The sequence below is a fragment of the Clupea harengus genome, chromosome 7 (assembly GCF_900700415.2).
Source record: "Clupea harengus chromosome 7, Ch_v2.0.2, whole genome shotgun sequence".
Taxonomy (NCBI): domain Eukaryota; kingdom Metazoa; phylum Chordata; class Actinopteri; order Clupeiformes; family Clupeidae; genus Clupea; species Clupea harengus.
Genome location: NC_045158.1, coordinates 12,217,138 through 12,237,283, shown reverse-complemented (window position 1 = coordinate 12,237,283; position 20,146 = coordinate 12,217,138). Strand labels below are relative to the sequence as shown.

Genomic DNA, 20,146 nt, shown 5'->3' with positions numbered 1-20,146 from the left:
CACACACACACACACACACACACACACACACTGGTGGCATGAGGAACCCTCACCGGTACCGGCAGAGACAGAACTGGGGCGCCGGTGCCGGGAATGGAGCAGAGCGGGCACCGATGGACCTGAGGACTATTTTTAACTCCGCCACCCCTGCGGTCCTCAGCTGCTTTCCGCTCAGGCACAGAGGATGGTCATTTGGGTGTGACACAAGGAAGAAGGGGCCCTCTCATTTTTCATGAGCCAAAGCCAAAAATAACATGTCATTACGAGGCCGTGCATTAGAGGTGTATTTAACAGCCGATGGAAAGGGGAATGGAATCAGTGCTTTGGGGTTGTCTGTGTTGGCTCATCAGCTTTTCTGAATGAGAGCGTAAGACAAACCCTCAATCTGACATCCATTCATCACTGCGAGGAGTATATGCAGACTAGACACTGCAGACAATGTTCGACCCACAAAAAAAAGATGACAATAAATCCTACGGTGATCCCCCTCCCCCCGTCTCCCCTCCTCTATAAAAGAGATGACAGGTCCCTGAAGTGGCTGTCTCTGAATACTAAACAACTTCTAATCACATTTCGTACAAAGGGCCAAGGCACCCTTCCAATTGAGCTGCGCCGACAGAGGTCGTGTTAGCAGATAGTTCCTAATAAAAAGCGAGCCAGCTAAATGAAGCACAGGCCTCGAATGAAGCGTCTGCCTTGTGAGGGAGTCCGATAACAACCCGTCAATGTGTTTATCAAACAGGGCTGGTGCTCAAAGGGGCTTTGTGGAAGGTGGGGGGGGGGGGGGGGGGAATGGCACGAGCAGATGGCTGAGGCGAGGGTCCCGTGAGCCGGGGAGCAGAGGTGGGGGTGTTGGGGGGGGGGTGGCTGAGGTGAGGTGAGGTGGGGGTCATAAATCAGGGACACAGATGTGCTGAACAGAGCTCTCCTCCCTCCTGAGCACAAGAGCAGCAATGGGACACACACGGGTGCACCTGCTCCGAGGTGATCCATTACGCACCGGAACCCATGTCATCGCACCGCAACGCAACGTCACGCGAGAGAGAAGGAGGGAGAGACAGAGCGGGTGGGAGAGACAGAGCGGGAGGGAGAGGGAGAAAGGGATTGGGAGAGGAAGAGATAATACATCGAGGGAGAGGGAAGGATGAAAGCAAGGGAGTGGGAGTCGAGAGACCTGGCCGCAACTGAGGAGGAAAGCAAAAAAGAAGAGCAGCGAGTCTTCCGAGATTTCGGTCTCAGAGCTCCCTTAGCTCCCTTCCACTTCCTCTCCCCCTCATGCTCCACCAGCTTCACTTGTTTATTTAGTTATTTATTTTCCTTGGATGACCACCAGGAATTCGATGAAAGATTGCACGGAAGGCTCACTGAGTGGAAGGAATGGAAAGATAGAGGTAATGCCTGGAGCGCCCTCGCTATGAACTATTCAAAACGAGAAGGTACATCAGAGCAAGTGCATGAGGCGGAGGTGTGTGTGTGTGTGTGTGTGTGTGTGTGTGTGTGTGTGTGTGTGTGTGTGTGGTTTAAGTGTCGAGATGATTGACAAGTGGAGACATTAAGGCTAGCCCTCCCCAGTTACGGGTCGCCACGGGGATAACGTTTGGTTTTTCCATGTGCACTTTGCCCCGGGAGTCGGGCCTAATGAAGGCTCACTTCCTGCTCCAGGGCCCCAGTGCTTAAGTACTTTCACATCCAGCCCGGGCCGAGCCCAGCGCCAGGTCTCGCTGCGTCTGGCTCAGGAAGAGCATTTCTGTGTTCAGTCACTGACCTAGGAAGACTTGAGTATGTACATGTGCTCTGATGTGTACCTCACCCTCAAACACCCCCCCCCCCCCCCCCCCAACACCAACACACACTGCTACAATTTACCTAAATGCATCCAGGAGGAAAAAAAAGCAAGAAAAAAAAGAGGAAATCCATGTGTCAGCAAGTGTTGCCATTTCCAGAGATGGATAGATTTCATGTAATTAACGCAGGCGCGGAACCCCCTGGTTCTACACACACGACACAAAAATTATTGCCTCGCATTTAGCTAATGACAAACCATAAAAGGCCGTAAACAATCTCCATTAACATGAAACGTGTTTCGCAGCTTAACACAGTGCTAATTAAGCAGACATTAATCCCGTTTTATTGACACTCCAACTAATATGCTTAGGAAACATTTGACACCTTGACTGTAATTGTGTTTTCTCTTAGACACGCACCCAACCATGCGCATCATCCTACTTGATGAGCCACCCACGAAACTATCCTTCCCTGTGCCTCTCTCTCTCTATTTGCATTAACACTAGCATCGCTGCTAGCTAGAGTGTTGTGCTCGTCTACTCAGAGTGCGTGTCTCTTGGTCCAGCGGCTCACTATGGGGGTTGTAGTGGTGCGTGTTTTCCCGACTTTCCGAGGGGTAGAGGTTAGACCGAAGACGCCACGTGTCTAGCAGCACTCCTGGAGCTCTGGGCATCTCCTCTCGGATACGTGTCGGCTTCCGCTTGACCAGTCAGTCGGCCTGCCCTGCCTGCCTGGCATCTCCCTGTGGAGCAGCCTGCAGCTCTGAGCCCTGGGTGTGTGAGATCTCCTTAGAATGAGAAACACCGACATGACTATGCACGAGGTGGCTGGCGGCGCAGCATTTGCATTGAATAGCAAAAATGCAGTTCCTTATTCTTGTCAGGGCATGTGACTTCAGGCTAAACTGGCTCTGTCCTGAGGCCTGTGGTGGGAGGATGGAGGAGATGTGAGGAGATGTTGCAACTGCAGAAACTAACCGCAAAACCAGCCTGAGGATGACTCTGTGATAGTGACTAGTCCAATAGCTTTTGCCACTGAATGAGAGCCTGTAACTGACAAAACTGCCATACGGATTGAACACACAGAGATAGAGAGAAAGTTTAGAGAGAAAACAGAGGAAGCAAGGCAGAAATACATAGAGAAATGGGAGGAGTGAACGAGAGGACTGTGAAAGAGGAATGGAAATAGAGCTCCAAAGACAGAGATCAATGATATAGAGGCAAAGGGAGAGAAGAGAGAGAGAGCGAGAGGAAATGGAAAAGAATGTTACCACTGCAACATTTATGGCCTTGCCACATGACCATGATGAGGGGGAAAAGAAGTGGCTTGTGAAAAGGCAGACCTTTAGTTGTGCCTGTCAGGCCTCTCGCAGGATATAAGAGAGGATGAATGAGAGAGGGTGGATCACAATGAACGCTGCCCACACGGATCCCCTGATTACTTTCTAAGGTTCTTCCCCTGGAGACCTGCATGATTAGTGAGTCGCAGAAAACAAAAAGGAAGAAATAAACTCATGTTTTACGTTCGTGCTGCACGCTCGCGTTTCTTTTTGCTTTTTTGTATGTTTTACGGCTGAGGATAATTGCAAAAACAGGCCACTCTTTCGGTAATGAACATGAATCTTCTAAATTGTCCTAAAATTGTTGGCTTCCATTTTTTGTCTCTTAATTAATAGTTTCCACAAAACCCAGCCACCGGGGCTATTTTAACGTTGGTGCACTCTTAAGCGTCTCAGCAATTTCCATGCCGGAGTGAGCGCTCGCTTTGTATGAGAGCCAAGATAAATGTCTGCTGTTTGTTTTCTACCACGGAGTGGGGAAACGTTGGTTTTAAATCTTAAAACGTCAGATAAGATTATAACGCTGGCTGTGCAGTGTCCGAGAAGTGTGCAGTCCGACTGTCTAGACGGAGTCAGTGAACGGAACCGGAAGAGATAGCTCAAGTGGAATAGAATTTACACATCTACTGCTTTCCACCACTCCTCATTATGCCAGATAAACGAAATGTCTTATGAATGAGGATCTCATTCCCATAGATGACCAGTGAAAGCTGGATTATATATATATATCCTTCTGTTAGTTCATCCCTGACCCACGGGGATCATAGTCTGAACTCACTGTGTGCATCACTGTGATCCTTAACTGTTTGTTGCCATTACAGACACACAGAAACGAAATCTTAATAGGACTATGTTTACAACAGCTTTTTCTCTAGTCATTATGATATATTGTATTTGTTGTATAAGCAATAGCTCAACAACCGTTTCACCAAAAATTACTCTATTACCATGAAATATTCCAAAATGTTCCAAATGCAATAAGAATTGCCATAAAGGCCTGATGTATCAAATCAAATATGACATTGGATGTGTCAGTAGAACCAATGAGAGGGCTTTGCACATCGACAGCGAAAGATTAGAGATGAGCTTCATCGACATGAAAAGTATATAAAAAAAAAATGCCCATCCATGGGATCAAAAAACGCAACCCAAACAAAATCCATGCACTACAATATGTAAAAATGAGCCAATGTTTCAGTAGAGGATAGCGAGTAAACTAGATCCTAAACTAACAAGCAGCCAGTGAGCCGTGAGGCTTTCAGATTATTAACAATAACGAAATGCTTGTGGTCTCTAATGTGTGTGTGTGTGTTTTTTTTCACTCAGTCCATGTGAAGCTGTGTGACCTGGGTTTCACTGCGCTCCAGCTCCCACACATGTTGGGTTTGTGTTTGCGGCCATGTGTAAGTAGATTAACTTTCCTATCCCCCCGTATCGACTCGATGCTAATGAATTGACTGTTCCGTCCATCCTTCATCAGCTCCTGGGTGGATGCCGGCGCTAATCCATGCTTGCAATCTCCTCTATCGCATGTGATTGTCTTTCCCGGCCAGAGATTGACTCGCAATCTAACAGGGCTAAGTCTTGCAGCGCACACAAAATGCTTCAGGTGGAAGAAACGCAGCCCGAGGAAGCCTGAGCTTTGGCAGAGGAAGACACAGCTCTAAGCTCCCTGAAAACACAACTTCTTAAGCAAAGCGCTAGCCACCATTACCAATGCCTAATCAATCAAAGTGCACTCATTCAAAGCACATTTTCACTTTCACTAGCGTTTTTTTGTGTGTGTGCTTTCTTCACCCCTTTCTCCATAGAAATTCAGGGCAGCGCTCCAAACAAGGAGAGAGAGCGAGAGAAAGAGGGGGGGAGGTCAGGGGAGGCCTTGTTGTCTTTCTCGCTCTTGCTCTGCTTACTCGTGAGGGCAGAGTTTGCTTACAGATCAATTACAGGCCCCGCATTCCAGCCGACGGGACAGCGGGCACTGTAGCCGTGCCAAAGATAACCACTAATCAGGCCGACTCGAGGCGCCCGCTGCCAGGCCTGTGGGGAGCGCTGGCTGCGTCTGGCAGTGGCGAGAGCCAGCACAGCGCTCCTTCAGGATCCTGGGGATGCGGATGAGGGAGCGGGAATGGAATGAGGGAAGGAAGGAGCAAGACTGAAAAGTGGGGGGAAAGAGGGTAAGAGTAGAGGAATGAGCTATAAAGACAAGGGTGAGAGAGAGAGAGAGAGAGAGAGAGAGAGAGAGGAAGAGAAGGTTGTAAAGAATCTAAAGTGCTGCCACACCACAAACTGCTGCGGCTGTCCTCCACACTGGGTAGCAAAGCCAAGCGTTTCGCCAAGCCTTGGTGTGGCAGCAGCAGCAGCTGGTGCCCATTTTCTTGCGTTGCCGCGTTGGTGCCGACGGTAGCAGATCTGTTCCCCCCCACGACCTCCCCTGCTCCCACAGAGCTCTCCAGTTTTATGGCACCTCTGCACTGTGTCTACCTGGGTCCCATTAAAATTGCCCAGTGCTCTGTAAGCTGACTCTGGGATAATCGCGCACAGCTGGAGCTACCGTGTTGAGACTGCACAGTCAGCAAGGCCGTCACTGAGCTCTGATCTGCTGACACATTCGCCATGGCTAACCCCTGAGCCACTAACAGACACACAAAAAGCACCCCATGCTGCCCTTTTCAACTGGCCCTTACTGCCCCACTAAGGGCCAGTGATTGTCACTGATAACTGGAGGACAGCATCAGTACTTTTAGAGCACTGCAAAGTGATCCTGTACTCCACAGGGGAAGAAGAAGAAAAACATGATCGCTCTTGATGAACAGTCACTCTCGGACACAGTGCTCGTTTCCGTGACCTGGCAAGTTGCTGATGCAAGGTTACAGCAGAGGTGTTAGACCGCCGAGGCCAGTCACGGCACTCAGCCACTCTCCCTACAGCGAGGCGTCCGCTTTCTGACCGCGAGGGCAGATAGCCTCCAGCAGGCTGGCCATGGCCTCTCCAGCATAGAAGCCGTCGGCCTGCAGATTAAAGTCTGGAGACGTAATCAGAGTGGCTGTGATAAAAAACCAGCGGTCCACTCCTGCCTTTCTCTGTATATTAACCTTACACCCGCCTGCTGAACCCTCAGACGTTTCATCAAAGTCTGAGAGGTTTCTGAGCAGTGCAGGAGGGTGGTGGGGAAGTGGCTGGTGAGAGGGAGAGTGCAGAGAAAAAAAGAAATGGATGTGTATTTCTGAGAGAAGCCATCATAACTGTGCAAGGGTACCTTTATTGCATTCTTGATTGAGTGAGAGCCTGAACCCTCTGCCTTCTCGTGGGTAGTGGTGCTTGCAGAGAGCCAGACGGCACCCCCCAGCACATTTTTTCCACCCCAGACCAAGTCAAGGTCAGAGATGGATATGTGGGTTCAAGGATGTGTGTCAGTAGCAGCTAGGGTTTCAACGATGTTAAGTTTTACAAGAGTCACAAAAGACCACGACACCGGAGCTAGAATTAGGTTTACAGATGACCAATAAAAAATAAAAAATAAAAAAGGGGGAAAGTTCAATCACTTTGTAAGTTCTACACACTTCAAGACAGAGGAATGCTATCCGAACACTGGCTCTAGGAGATATAATTCAGCTTTACTTCACATGCCCACGATTAGAACTCTCAGCTTCAAAAGAGCAAACCACCATCTGCGCACGAGGATTACTGTATAATGCAAATCAAATGAAAGGGAACAGTGTAAGCTAAAAGTTTTAAGAGGGAGATGGGTGAGTGTAGGAATAGAGCCAGATATTCATCTTTCAGATGATGCTTGAGCAAAGACACCCTGAGGCATCTGTGTTAACTTGAACTAATAAATCTGTCTATTCAGGCTCTTCTGCCTTCAGATGGGACAAGGGCTTTGGAATACTGTCTAAATCAGCTCTGGCAGAGAACACAGAGAAATATGGTCTGGAGTCTTCGCATGAGTGCAGCTGTGAACGGATTGCTCTGTCTGTGGAGCGAGTTTTCTTATTTTGGTGTGATCATTGCATCATTACACTTCTGATTGCTTCAAGGCATCTGGAGACATCGGATCCCCTTCAGATTGATGTGAGGACAAACCGTGTTACAGTAACGCTTACCTCCGCTGCAGGTATCCCCTCAGGTGGCCGGCACTGCAAAAGCACTTCCTGCTCCAGAGAGACTTCCTTCCCTAATGGCTCTTGGTCAAATGTTTTCCTGAGATCTGCAGAGGAAGGAAAGAGAGACATTTTAATTCCATTACCAACTGCAAAGTGAGAAATGAATTAGGTTTTGTTTCCCGAGAGCAGCTGAGACCAGAGTGCAGTATAACTGCATTCTGGCTGGGGTGTGCTGAGCCACATCATAACTGGAGCAAAGCAGAAAAATCTGGTCTGAAGTCTTCTTTTCCTAAATGTCTTGATGAAACCCTTAAGACCATGAACACCTCTGCATATGTTGGACAAGTTATCTTGTGGACGCTAGAGAGTAGTTTCTACACAAACTGCATGACGGGAGGAGCAGTATGACTCACTTTTGGCAAATATATACTGTACATTCTGCACCTGAAGTATAAGTCAGAAACATAAAGGCAAGGAAGTGACTTGCACCCTCAGCAATGTACAGTATGTGAGAGGATGAGAAACGGAGCCAAAATGGATGAACACTGCTGACCTGGAACACAAGTATCCGGCCCTCTGGGATAGATAAGGTGCTCTGTCCTTGAACAAACAGACCTGACCTGCTGAGAGGACCTCCGGCAATGTCTCATTATTTATTTATCTATTTGGTTTATTATTTTCCAGTCAGCATGCTAAATGACAGTAATTGCATATTATGCAAAGGACCAGCCTGAAGACTGCTTTGACTTTTTTGCCTCTCATTCTGAGAGTAAACAGTTGGCAAACCAAAATATTCATGATGGGTTTTATTCATAATGTGGTGATGTACAGGCTTATTCAGTTCAGGTAGAGAAAGAACATTTCATTTCATGATCCTTCCCTTGCAGTGTAAATCAATCTGTGATCAAGGCAATAGAATACACACACACGCACACACACACACTACAAGAGTTATCACTGAGTAACCTAATTGGACAAGAGGCAATCCATGAATGTAGCTATTCCGTGTAACAACAATGTGATTCTTTACTGGCCATAGGTCTACATATAGAGCTAAGCTCCATATGGGTAGCCTATGTGTTGCCTGGTAACAGGAAACATTTTTTGTTGGTAGAGCCAAAGAAACTACCAAATGAAAATCGTGTTGCTGTACCGTACTTCTGTAAGAAATGGCACCTTCTTCAAAAAGCTGTTGGGTAAATGCAATACCACATTCAAGGCCTCAAGCCATCACAGCAATTCCCAGCCATGATATTCAGTACAACAGCACTACCTCTGTGGGGATGTTCCTTATAAACCCTGTGTCCCTGAAAGCAGGACAATTCTGCTGTTACCAGAGAATAATTATTCTTGTTTGTCATAATGCATTCAAGAGGCGACAGGAACTTAGACAGACAAACCTAACTGAAAGCAGAATTCAGAATTTCTGAAATCAATAACTGAAACTCGCTAATGCATCTTAGTCTGACGGGAAAGAGATTTGTTGTTGTAATGAGGCAGGACAACCGTGTGCTTCAGAGGTCATCCTACTCTCGGGGGCCACCCAGAGAAGTAGTTAAATTCACAGACGTCCGCACAGAATCAGCAGAACAACAAGGCTTGAGGTCAGGCTGGAGGTCACGTGGTCCTCCTCGGTGAGTGATCCTCCAGCCCATAATGCATTTGCAACGACTCCCAAAGGTTACATTCCAAGTCATTCCTCTACTAGCCACCTTTCTCTCTCCCTCTCTCTCTCTTTCTCTATTTATCTCTCTCTTGCTCTTGCTCTCCACAAGATCCTTCTGTTACACTACACTGCAAAGAGTGTAAAAAGTGTGTGTATGTGTGAGAGTATGTGCATTTGTGTGTGTGTAAGTGAGGGAGATAGACAAAGAGGGGGAGAGGAAAGAGATGGAGGGAGAGAGACTGCATGACTGTGTGTGTGTGTGTGTGTGTGTGTGTGTGTGTGTGTGTGTGTGTGTGTGTGTGTGTGTTGTCGAGTGGGGGTAGATTACAGTGAAATCAGCTTGGAAAGCCTCATTCTCAAGCGCCCATGGCCTTCATAAAACCCCTAATAAAACTGTTGATGGTTTTGCGACATGATTATTTCAATTTAGGGGACATCTATAAAAAGCAGAGAAGCCATAAAAGACAGAGCATATTTATACTTTGCGAGAACATGAGAGAGAGAGAGAAAGAAATTGAGCGAGGGAGTGAGAAAAAAAATCTCCACACACTACTTTATAGCTTTTCATCTATTGGGGAGGTATCCTTGGGACCAAATCTGAACATCTGAACATCTGAACATCTGAACTCTGCCTCCCTCGAAGGATGGGACACAAGGCTGTAGTCTGACTAGTCCAGCGTTGCACTCCTAATCCAGCCGAAAGCAACTAGTTAAGAAGGAAACCAGTTGTTAATGACCCTAGAGAGAGTGGACCAGACCCACGGCTGACTGGGTCCCAAACACAGCACTGTTCTTGTATTTCAACAGCCCTAACACTACTAAATCCAGGTCAGCTGGTAATAGTATTACCTCAGGAATGTAGTATGCAGGTACGATTTTTGAATCAGAACACTATTAGCTGGGAGAGTTGTAGGAAGCAGACTTTGTCTCAGTACTTTATGGGGAGGTTTTTTTTTGGGGGGGGGGGGTATGCTTTTCGGTGTGGAAAACCGGAGAAGGATAAGCACATAAATCCCGTTTTTACAGCGTACAGCACAGCACAGCCTTTCCTCTGATTCTTTCCAAGCGCTTTGGTGGATAACCTCAGGAAACCCATCACAGCCACTCTCAAACAACAATATTTTAAGAAGCAGCAGAATGGACCTGGCCAGTGTTTTTCTTTCCTCTTAACGTCAGAGCAAACAGCACTTCAGAGCGCGGTATATCTCGCCAAAACTGTTGGGGTCGAACAGACGCAGAAATCATTAGCAGGGCGCAGAAAAGCCATAAAACATCCTGTAATTTGAGAGGGCTTGGTTCATTGGCTTAGCAGGTGAGTTATTTATGGAGGTGATCAGTTATTTCGATGGAGCTTTAAAGAGAAACACATGTTCCTGTAGCGTCAATGGGACAAAGTGCCAGAGAAGAGGGAGACCGTGGTCAGCAGCTCTCTCCCGTCACTCAACCCCTGCTGTCTCTCTCTCTCTCTCTCTCTCTCTCTCTCTCTCTCTCTCTCTCTCTCTCTCTCTCTCCCCCTTCCCTTGACCTTCCGTCATCTTCACCTTTCACCCCCGTCTTTCGCATTAACGGGCCATGACATAGTGTTCCTTCCACCAACAGTATATATTGCTTCTTTGAAGCAGGGTTCAGATTTGGATCTTGTCCTTTGGGATTGTAGGTTTGTTCCCCTAGAGAAAAGTCTGTTAGTTGTCTACTGTCTACTACATTATAAGGGGATGCTGGAAAAAAACAGCGGGAAACTATTAATAATTAGATTAGATAAATAGAAAAATGCACTACTTTTTACAATATGCCTTATATATATTGAGCATAACCAACAACATCCCCCTCCTAAGATATACAGTTTCAATCAGAAGAGACTCTCAAGAATTCAAAGTATGATCCAGTATTATCCAATTGGCCTTGATTGACACAATAGAACTAGTCTTTACTTACAACTCAGAGAATGATCCATTCCAATTTGAATGGTCTTTGTTCTTTGAAGTCTTTTGGAACCAATAAAAAGTACTGAATGACTTCTTGATTAAACTTAAATGTAAAAAGTCCTCCTGACTGAATTGAAAAGTGTTTTGAAAGCCAGCAGGGCTGAAGGACATTTTGGGAGAATGTTATTCTGCTGGAAGGAGAGCATGAGGAGGGGGGGCAGGATTGATGAAGAGTGCTTTTTCCCTTTTTCTTCCTCTTTCCCCCTGACGCTACACCTGTGATAGCCTCCGGAGAGACCGAAGGGAGTCGGCACGGAGTGGAGGAAAATCACCGGCCGGGCCTGTCAAAGCCGAGAGGGGAGTAAACAGTGCGCTCACATCCCTCATTATCCTTCACTCCCACTAGTCTGTCTAATCAACTGTCAGTGGCTGTGGCAAAAATGGGAAATAAACCGCTAACCTCCCTCAGCGCCTGGGCCAGAACATTCCCCCTCAAAAAAGCTGGACTAGGGTCAAATTCACTCGCACCAGACACTGGATATCCAGCATTTCATTTGTAGAAGACATGCATCAAGCTGCAATTTTTTGTGATATCATTCCTGACCTAGAAACTGCAGTAGCACTGTGGAAAAGTACATCTATGTTAAGCCTTCAACCAGAGGCACTGTCTAACAGTAAGACTGTGACAACTAACATGCCAAACCATGTCGGATCATACTTGTAAATCTATTACTGTGAGCTTTTACACTAGAGGTTATATAATAATTCCAAGCCATAACAAATGATGAGGTGAATAGACACTTAAACCTCATGTTGAACTTGACCAACTGTGGGACACTGCTGAACAGGGACCCTGGTTATATATGGCTTATGTAAAACACACATGTGACCTCTATGGAGTGCTTACACGGTATTCTTCCATCTTAGTCATAAAAGGGGGCCAAGCGCTCTTTACTAAAAATATGCATCCTTACCTAGCACGGACATATCTGCAAGACACACAACAAATGCAAACCTGCAAATCACCAAAAACAAGGACGATGAGTCCAAACGGAGCGACCCATATACAGTACCAGTCAAAGTTTGGACGCACCTTTAATTTTTAAAGTTTTTTCTCTACTTTTATTATTTTCTACATTCTATATTAATACTGAAGACATTTAAACTAAACTAAACTAAATACGAAAGAACACATATGGAATGATGTACTAAACAAAAAAAGTGTTATCTACCATGTAGAAAATAATAAAAGTAAAGAAAAAACTTCTCAAAAAATTAGAAGGTGTGTTCAAACTTTTGACTGGTACTGTAAATCCCCCCTCCTCTTCTCGGCCTCCTGAAAGGCCTCTCGCTGCCCCTGGGTCTGCTGAGGCTCTGTTGCGCCAGCTGAGAGCCAGTCGGATCTGCTGCAGCTGCCATGACTTCTGTCAGGACTTAGGACTTCATAGAGCCCCTCGTCTGTCTGGGAGCAGGACCCTCCACCGGGGATCAGCCACTGGGCTGACACCAGCGGGGGCAGGCATTCCAATGCGGTTGCCATGGAGATGTGAGTGCGGACTCCACAGGTTTGAAGAGGAGCAGTTCAGGTCATGACGGCGGCGTTCTTCATCTCGCTAGTCACTTGCAGATTCCCTTTTTAATGCGATGCCAACCTTTGTGGCAAATTGTTTAATTCCAGTGGTTCGGTGACACTCTAAAACACTCCTCACGCAACCTTTTCCACACTACTTTAATTAAACTCACCTTCATGAGGCTTTCACCGCCAATGGCCCAACTGAGGATTGTGAAGGGGAATTTGAACCCTTTTCTCCAAATTTCCAGCAATTTTTTTCGTTCAATTACCATGCGGCATGTCCCCAGAGTCCCCACTAGATTCCCCTTCTAGTGAGCCTGTGTGGGTGGAATTAATTGGTCATGTACCTACAACTGTGGGGTAAAAGCAGCAGTCCTTGTAAACTGCACAGAAGCGGCGGAGTAGCTTCTTCTCCTATTGGAAAGAGGGGTCTGTGCACACAGCTAGGCTGAGGGGGAGGAAAAGAAAATTGGCAATATTCTGATCCTGGCTCAGGCCAGTGCTTCATTAAAAGGGAGCCAGGCAACAGTAATCATTGCAGAACCGCTTCGAGGAATGGTACATACTCGTCGGTTTTGTCGACGATCTACTCTATTCGTTTCAGACCGGTGCAGAAATGTGTATCCTCCTGTGTATCCTTCACTTCTCTAAACATCTCTTTTCTCTCTCTATCCTCTTTCTTTCTAGCCTCTCTCTCTCTCTCTCTCTCTCTCTCTCTTCCCCGCTTCCACTGGCTCTTGAGTGCACTCCATCATTGACTCAGTCAGGGTCTGGTGGTTAATATTGTCCTTGTTAGTTCAGAACTGAGGTTTAATCACTATGAAAACCTTTCCTTAACAAATATCAGTCCATAGCAGACTGCCTGGCTCTAAAGTGTTTTTAACTTGGAGTCGGTCTGTCAACACTATTTTAGTATTTATCTTATTACACGGAGGCAATGGAGAACATGGAAGGGAGAGAATTAGTCCACCTCTGTGTTCTGTACATCAGAGTAAATCTCCAGGGGTGGAGAAGAGAGCGAACCAAACATGATGATTCATTAAAAAATTAATCACTGGGATTTATCCCACAAGCCTTAAGCAGCACACACGGCGCACACACCCACCTAAAAAGAAGTGGCGACATTAAGCGCACTGAGATGCAAAGCTGTGGAGTCTTTGAGCTCAGAGAGCAAGGGCTCCTAGGGCTCCGAGGTTTTTTTGGGGCGTTTCGTTACACGGAGACGCAGGTTCTGATGGTTCACTTTATTAATAAAAGTCAGGATCAGCAACGAAATTAGGAAGGATTACAGAATGTGTAGAACACACATTTGTGCTTCATATTCGTGGAGAATGGAGCCTGGGGTGCACTGTTTCAGGGAGAGCGAAATCAGTAGGGGGAAGCCGCTGTTGACTTAGTGTGTGATGGTCCCCCCCCCCCCCCCCCTTCCTCTCTCATCTTAACTATCTGGATATCTTAAAAAAAGAGACTGAGCCGGGTGTGTAGCACTCCACTCCTTTCCAACAGGCTGCTTTTTGTAAAAAAAAAAAACAGTGTCAACAAATAAACAACACTAATCCACACAGCCATGTTAATGCATTTCGCAAAGTCAGCTGCGCATTCCTAAGCGTCTCGGTCAAAACTTTCACTCTCCTCAGAAGCTTGATGAAACTAGCGTCTGTACCAAAACTCCCCTAGTGCAGCTTAGCGGAGGAGAACGAAATGTTTTACTGTTTTTGTTTGATTGTTTCCTAAGGCCTCCTATATACACACATCTGACTGCAATTACTCTAAGTGGGTGTCTTTGGCTGCTTGTCACGCTAAATTATAAAATGCCCGGGCAATAAATGTGTGTGTCAAGACGCAGAGGCACACAATGCTTGGCAGCCCATTTTCCCTTTTCGCCTGTGCTGGGTTAAATGAAAAACAAATGCTGACAAATATTGTGTTATGTTAAAAGGGAACGGTGTGGAAAATGTAAATCTGGTCTCGGTCTTGTGATAATGTATTGGAGAGGGGAGTTCTATTACATTCGACCCTCTTAAACCAATGAATAAAGTTTTCCAGCAAGACAGCGGGGAGTTGTGACTGGCGACTTGGGGAAAATGTATTTGTTGCATCTGCCTGCCGAGGTTGCACAGGGGCATTTTAATTAAAACCAGAGCAAACCGCATGGGCGAGAACATTTCCACCCCAGCCAGCTCGGGAGCGGCTGGCTTTACACACTCCCGGCAGGCTTGGCGCAGAAGCACCGCCACGGCACGGGTGACATCATTCCTTCTGGTCTCGCCTCAGAGCTTGCCGCAAGGAGAAAGCCGGTCACACCCAGCCACTCCACCAAATGGTAAACATACAAGAAGCGACACAAACAGTAGACACCAGAGTGCCGCACCATGCCGGCCACCAAGCTGACCACCAGGCTGGCCAGGTTTAACCCCCGTCTGTCTGTCTGTCTGTCTGTATGCTTTCAGCATGTGCAATACTCTCTGTAATCACCTGGCGACTGGCTTCTTGATTGCTGTGCACTTACTGCAGCAACAATGGTGACAGAACAAATGGCTCTCCATTTCAGGAGCCATTGAGTTCCACTTGGTCCCTGTGTGTGTGTTTTTTTTTTTTTGCCTCGCCACATGGCTGATCTTTTGAACAGAGAGGGCTTGATGTAATGGCCATATAAATCACTGGTCAGTGAATGTGACCCTGTGAGCGGGTAAGAGTGAGTGTGTGTGTGTGTGTGTGTGTGTGTGTGTTTGTGACTGAAAGAGAGTGAAACAGAGAAGTTACAGAGAGGATGAGAAGGAGTATGTGGAGGTGTGTGGGAGAAAGAGGGATAGATAGAGAGACAGAGAAAAAGAGTGAGAGAGAGAGAGTGAGAAGAGAGAGAGAGAGAGAGAGAGAGAGAGGGGAGAGAGAGACTGTCCTCTGTTTCATCACTGATCGAAAAAGCAACCACCGATAACTCACATTGTAAGTGCCCTGTTCTGGCCGATCTACAAATCACTGGCACAATTAATATCCTCAATTGTGCGTGTATGGTCCTAAGCCTCCCTGCCATTTTTATGGCTTTAACATTGATCACCATTTTCCAACAACAAAGTGCACATTTATTTATTGCCTCAAGTGTTACTTGGCCAATGATTAAAACGTCTGTTTACAGAAAAAAAAAACTGTCCCCCGGGAGGTAGGTTTGTCAAACTGAATTCAGTCTGAATGGGAGGGAAAGCCACGACTGGAAGGTGACAGATCATGTCTGTTCAAGCCAAGTGACTGGGTGTTAAGAGCAATTAGGTTTTGTTAAGTCGTGAAACCAACAGATAACTTCACGTGTGAGTGAGTGTGTCTGCATGTATGTGTGTGTGTGTATTTTTCATGTGTCTGTGTGTAAGCGTGTGAGCATGCATCCGTGTCAACGTCTGTATTCATTTTAGTCAAGAAAGTACATAAATTCAGGCAACTCTTGATGACTAAGTCCTCAGTCCACGCCGACTCTCTCTCACTGTCTCTCTCTCTCTTTCTCTGTGTAATCTCAGTCTGGTGGTGAGAGCCTCTCTGCTCTGGGCAGCCGCCCGTAAAATAACCCAGAGTGGCGGCTGCACCGCAGAGCCCTCGCACTGGATCCCTGCACACGCTGCGGGCCAAATGAACCGAGTCCAACACCATGCTAAGTGCCCCCTCCATCCTTAAGACGACCAGCACCACCACCAGCACATGCACAGGACAGAGACACGGAGACGGAAACAGTGGGGACGAGGGCTGATGGCATCCGTGAAGAGACAATGGCATGGGAAATGCTTCTGGCTGTGCAAGAACCTTTAACACCTCATTAATTAATGACAACGGCACACTTCCCAGGCTCCTCTGCTTGCTTTGAATAAAACAACATGTCATATCTGAGCAACCCTTAAAAAGGTACAGTGGCATTAATTGTTGATTATTCAAGAACAATACAGGGAAAGAAACTCAAGCTCCTGATACAGAAGCCTTAGTGACAGCACAGATGTTAGGGTGTAAATCAATGAATGAATAAATGAATGAATGCGGACGAATGGGGGTACAAGATCATTCCATGCAGTCATTCCCCATAACAATCCCACAGGGAGGGGGTGTGTGTGTATGCATGCGTGTGTGTGTATGTGTGAGTGTGAGTTTATATGTGACAGCGTGTGTGTGTATGTTTTTGTGTTTTTGTGAGTGAGTGAGTGTGTGTGTGTGTGTGTGTGTGTGTGTGTGTGTGTGTGTGTGTGTGTGTGTGTGTACACAGGTTTCCTCTCTGCCAGGGCCCACACACATCTGTCAGAGTCCATTTGCAACTGGTGTCACAACCACAGTCTCACCTCCGCACCCCCCACCCCACCCACCTACCTCAAAGCCCAGCCAAAGTCAGCAATCCACCTGCCTTGCACAGGGTCCACAGGAAGGGGATGTCTAATACTGGGCGAGGGGCAGGGGATTTTGTGCAATTTACAACCCCGGAGAGAAGCGTGCATGCCAGACATTCTCCTGTCCAGACTACTGAAATGTGGTTTGCGTAAATGCTTCATTACATTAAGCTCAAACTGTCTGATCTGGTTTTGCAATACGTTCCCCAGGCTGTGTCTCTCCTCAGGCCTCCTAAAACACCAGTCCCCATTGAAACACCATTCCCTAAATGACTTGCTCCCAGATTGACTGATACCCTAAACAACTGGCTCCCTTAACGACTGGTCTCTTAAACAACTGGAGCCTTGAATGACCAGTCCCCTAAATTACTTGTTCCCTAAACAACTGGCTCCCTTAACGACTGGTCTCTTAAACAACTGGAGCCTTGAATGACCAGTCCCCTAAATGACTTGTTCCCTAAACAAACAGGCTTCCTTAATGACTGGTCCCAGCCCTGCCAAAAAACTGGGACCCCTTAACGACTGTTCTCCTAAACAACTGGTCCCATAAATTACATGTCCCTTAAACGTCCCGTCCCCCAAAATAACCGGTCCCCCAAAGCGACCACTTCATTGACTGTGGCCACGGAAAGAACACCTCTCCATTCCACACATAAAAGCTGAACATTTCATGAGCGTGGTGTGCTATGACACAAATCAAGGGAGGTACTGCGACAGCTCAAGTGTTCCTGCTCTCTCGCCTGTCGTCTCTCGTCTCTGCAGCTCTGGCTCTGCTCCTCTCTGCTCCACGGCCTTATGAGCAGCAGTCTGCGCCCTGTGCGCGACCCCTTTCTGTGCTCAAGACATGGGCTGCCTGCGATTTCACACCTCTCTGAGGAGAGAGGGGTGTAAAAGGATAGAGAGAGAGAGAGAGAGAAAGAGAGTAAGAGAGAGAGATATATACAGAGAGACGGAGAGAGAAAGAGAGAGAAAAAGAGAGTGAGAGAGAGAGAGAGAGAGAGAGAAAGAGAGGGAGAATCTCTCACACCCACCCCTCCTCCGACTAAAAAAGACGTGCAGGCGCACTTCACCACTGGTTGTGATTTATTTTTGTGATGTCTTTTTTTCACAGGTGCAGCAGATGGAGGGATGCTTCTATAGGAGAGTCAACAGGGGGCCATAAGAGCTTGGATAGCTGTGCAGCAGAGTCTCATGCCAAGCCAAATCCAATAACATCATTACTTTTGTGTTAACCAATGGATGACCACTGAATGATGTAAAAAAAAAAAACACCCTTTCATAGGTTCTGGAATAGTGAATGTGAACACTCACTTGGCAGTGAGTGAAAAGACCGTAAATACAAAGGAATGGGAGGATGAGAGAAATAAATGTTTCAGAGAGTGTACAACTCCAAAAAGGGGTAAACAAACCCATGCACAGCATACTGAATGTACAATGACCATTTTGCTCCCTCGTGTAGTTAAATGCCTTTACTCTATGTTGTAATGAGGAAGCTCATAGTATATATACTCTCCATACCAGGCACTGCAAGCTGAAGTACAGTACAGTAAATCCCACTCTCTGACTTAATGTGATGTGTTAACAGCTACTGTGTGACCTCTGGGTCTGCGGCGCGGCACAGCTGATCTGTTCTGGCGGTGTTCAAACTCACATGCGATGCGGACGTGGGCTTTGCGGCTCTTGGTGGTGCCGGCTGAGCTCCAGGCCACGCACTGGCACCAGAAATCCTCTGGCCCGAACAGCTCCTCCACCTGCTGCCGTGAGATCTCGATACTGGCCTCGCGCACCACAAGACCTGGGGAGGGGAGAGGGTACATTTGAGCTAATGGATATAAATTGGAAATAGTGTGAAGCTCACATTACACATTCTGTAAGGGTTATACTACAACACATGGGGCCAGCATTCTGTCTATATTTCCTGTCTATCTATAAGTATCTGATACATTTTAGTTTTTTTTAAAGTTGCTCTGGACAAATGATTACTATATAACTATAACTATGTTTATCTGATCCATTCAAACACATTATGAAACCTTTACAGTACATAATAACAGATCTGCCTGAAGAGAATGAGGAGAAATATAGGTAGAAGGTGTACACCCACACTGCAGTCATATTTTCTTGAACCATTTCACCCATGTCACCATGTTTTTAAACCAGCCCATCTTAATGTCAGTATTTGTTTTTCGATACAATGTGGCACAAATATAACTGTGCACTCTGCCAGTCTCTCTTGACATTGTGTTGACATGTTATTTTTACATTGCTGCAAGCTGCCTTTGTTTCTATTCTGCCTGCAGTTGGAGCTGGAAGTAGCTGTCTGTGAATGGATATCACAACATCCGATTTTTTGACCATCAAGACTGAAAGGTGCTCACCGAATGAAATTAACCAGCTATAAAATAAATAAACAAACAGAACATACTATTCTTGAGAAGAGGAGGAGACAGAAACCAGCAGCTGCCTGCCACAGCAGTCAGGTCAGGGTGTGAGCCTTGAGTGAAAGACAATCTCTCCCTCCATTCCAGTCAGCTTGCTCTCGTTTTTTTGTGTGTGTGGATGTTGTTAAGGGGGTACATGCGTGAGGCACAGTTGTTGTGTGTTGTTCAGGTTGTTTTCAAACATAAGATGGCAAGAAGAGGTTATAGGAATGGCGGTGGTGGTGGGGGCGAATCACTTGGCTGTTTATTTCAGGTTCAGGAGATTTACACAGGGCTCTTTATAGGAATCAGGCCCTGGCCTCCATTGAAGAGTGTGGGTGCGCCACAACTTAGCTTAGAGCTCATGCAAAATTTAAACGGCCGCCTTCAATCCGGATCCAAGAAGAGAGAGTGAGAGAGTGAGTGAGCGAGCGAGCAAGAAAGCGTGGTACAGCTGCTGCCACATGGAAGTCAAAAGCTCTGCAGTGTTGCAACTTCACTCACGACTTCTTTACTTTAAAAAAGAAAATAAAATCAGCAGAGACAGAGGAAAGACAGAGACTAAAAGGAGGACAGCCCAGAGAGTCAAAGGGAGACGGAGAGTCAAAGGGAGACTGAGAAATTGCGAGTCCCTTAAGAAGTCACTTGAGAACTCAGATGAACTTACACAGAAAATCAATGGCGATGGGAACAAAAAAAAAAGTACTGTCTCAACAGGGGCACAAGATTGCCAGCCGCACACGTTTACTTGGTAATCGTACCTTGACAACTGTGTGTTGCCACTCACACAATTCCATTGTGGTTCCAAAACTTCTTTAGAGGACACATTGTCTTTTGAAAACTTTGTTTTTTGAACTTCAGATGATTTTTATCTGTAAGAAACAGCACTGGGATATAAACTTACTGTAAGGCTTATATGAAATCTGCCAACACCAAAAAGCTCTGACCCATTCAACGAAGAAAACAAAATAATGAAA

At 46.5% G+C, this 20,146-nt stretch overlaps 1 protein-coding gene across 2 annotated transcripts in view; it reads right to left on the bottom strand.

The window, feature by feature from the left end:
- Positions 1-20,146, bottom strand: part of unc5ca (unc-5 netrin receptor Ca) — a 134,592-nt gene that overhangs the window by 39,087 nt on the left and 75,359 nt on the right. For both annotated transcript variants that reach the window (XM_031570529.2, XM_031570530.2), the window contains exons 3-4: positions 18,401-18,544; positions 7,228-7,331 (exon numbers count right to left, since the gene is read on the bottom strand). In XM_031570529.2, the coding sequence (XP_031426389.1) occupies positions 7,228-7,331; positions 18,401-18,544 (248 nt within the window). The remainder of the gene's footprint in view (positions 1-7,227; positions 7,332-18,400; positions 18,545-20,146) is intronic.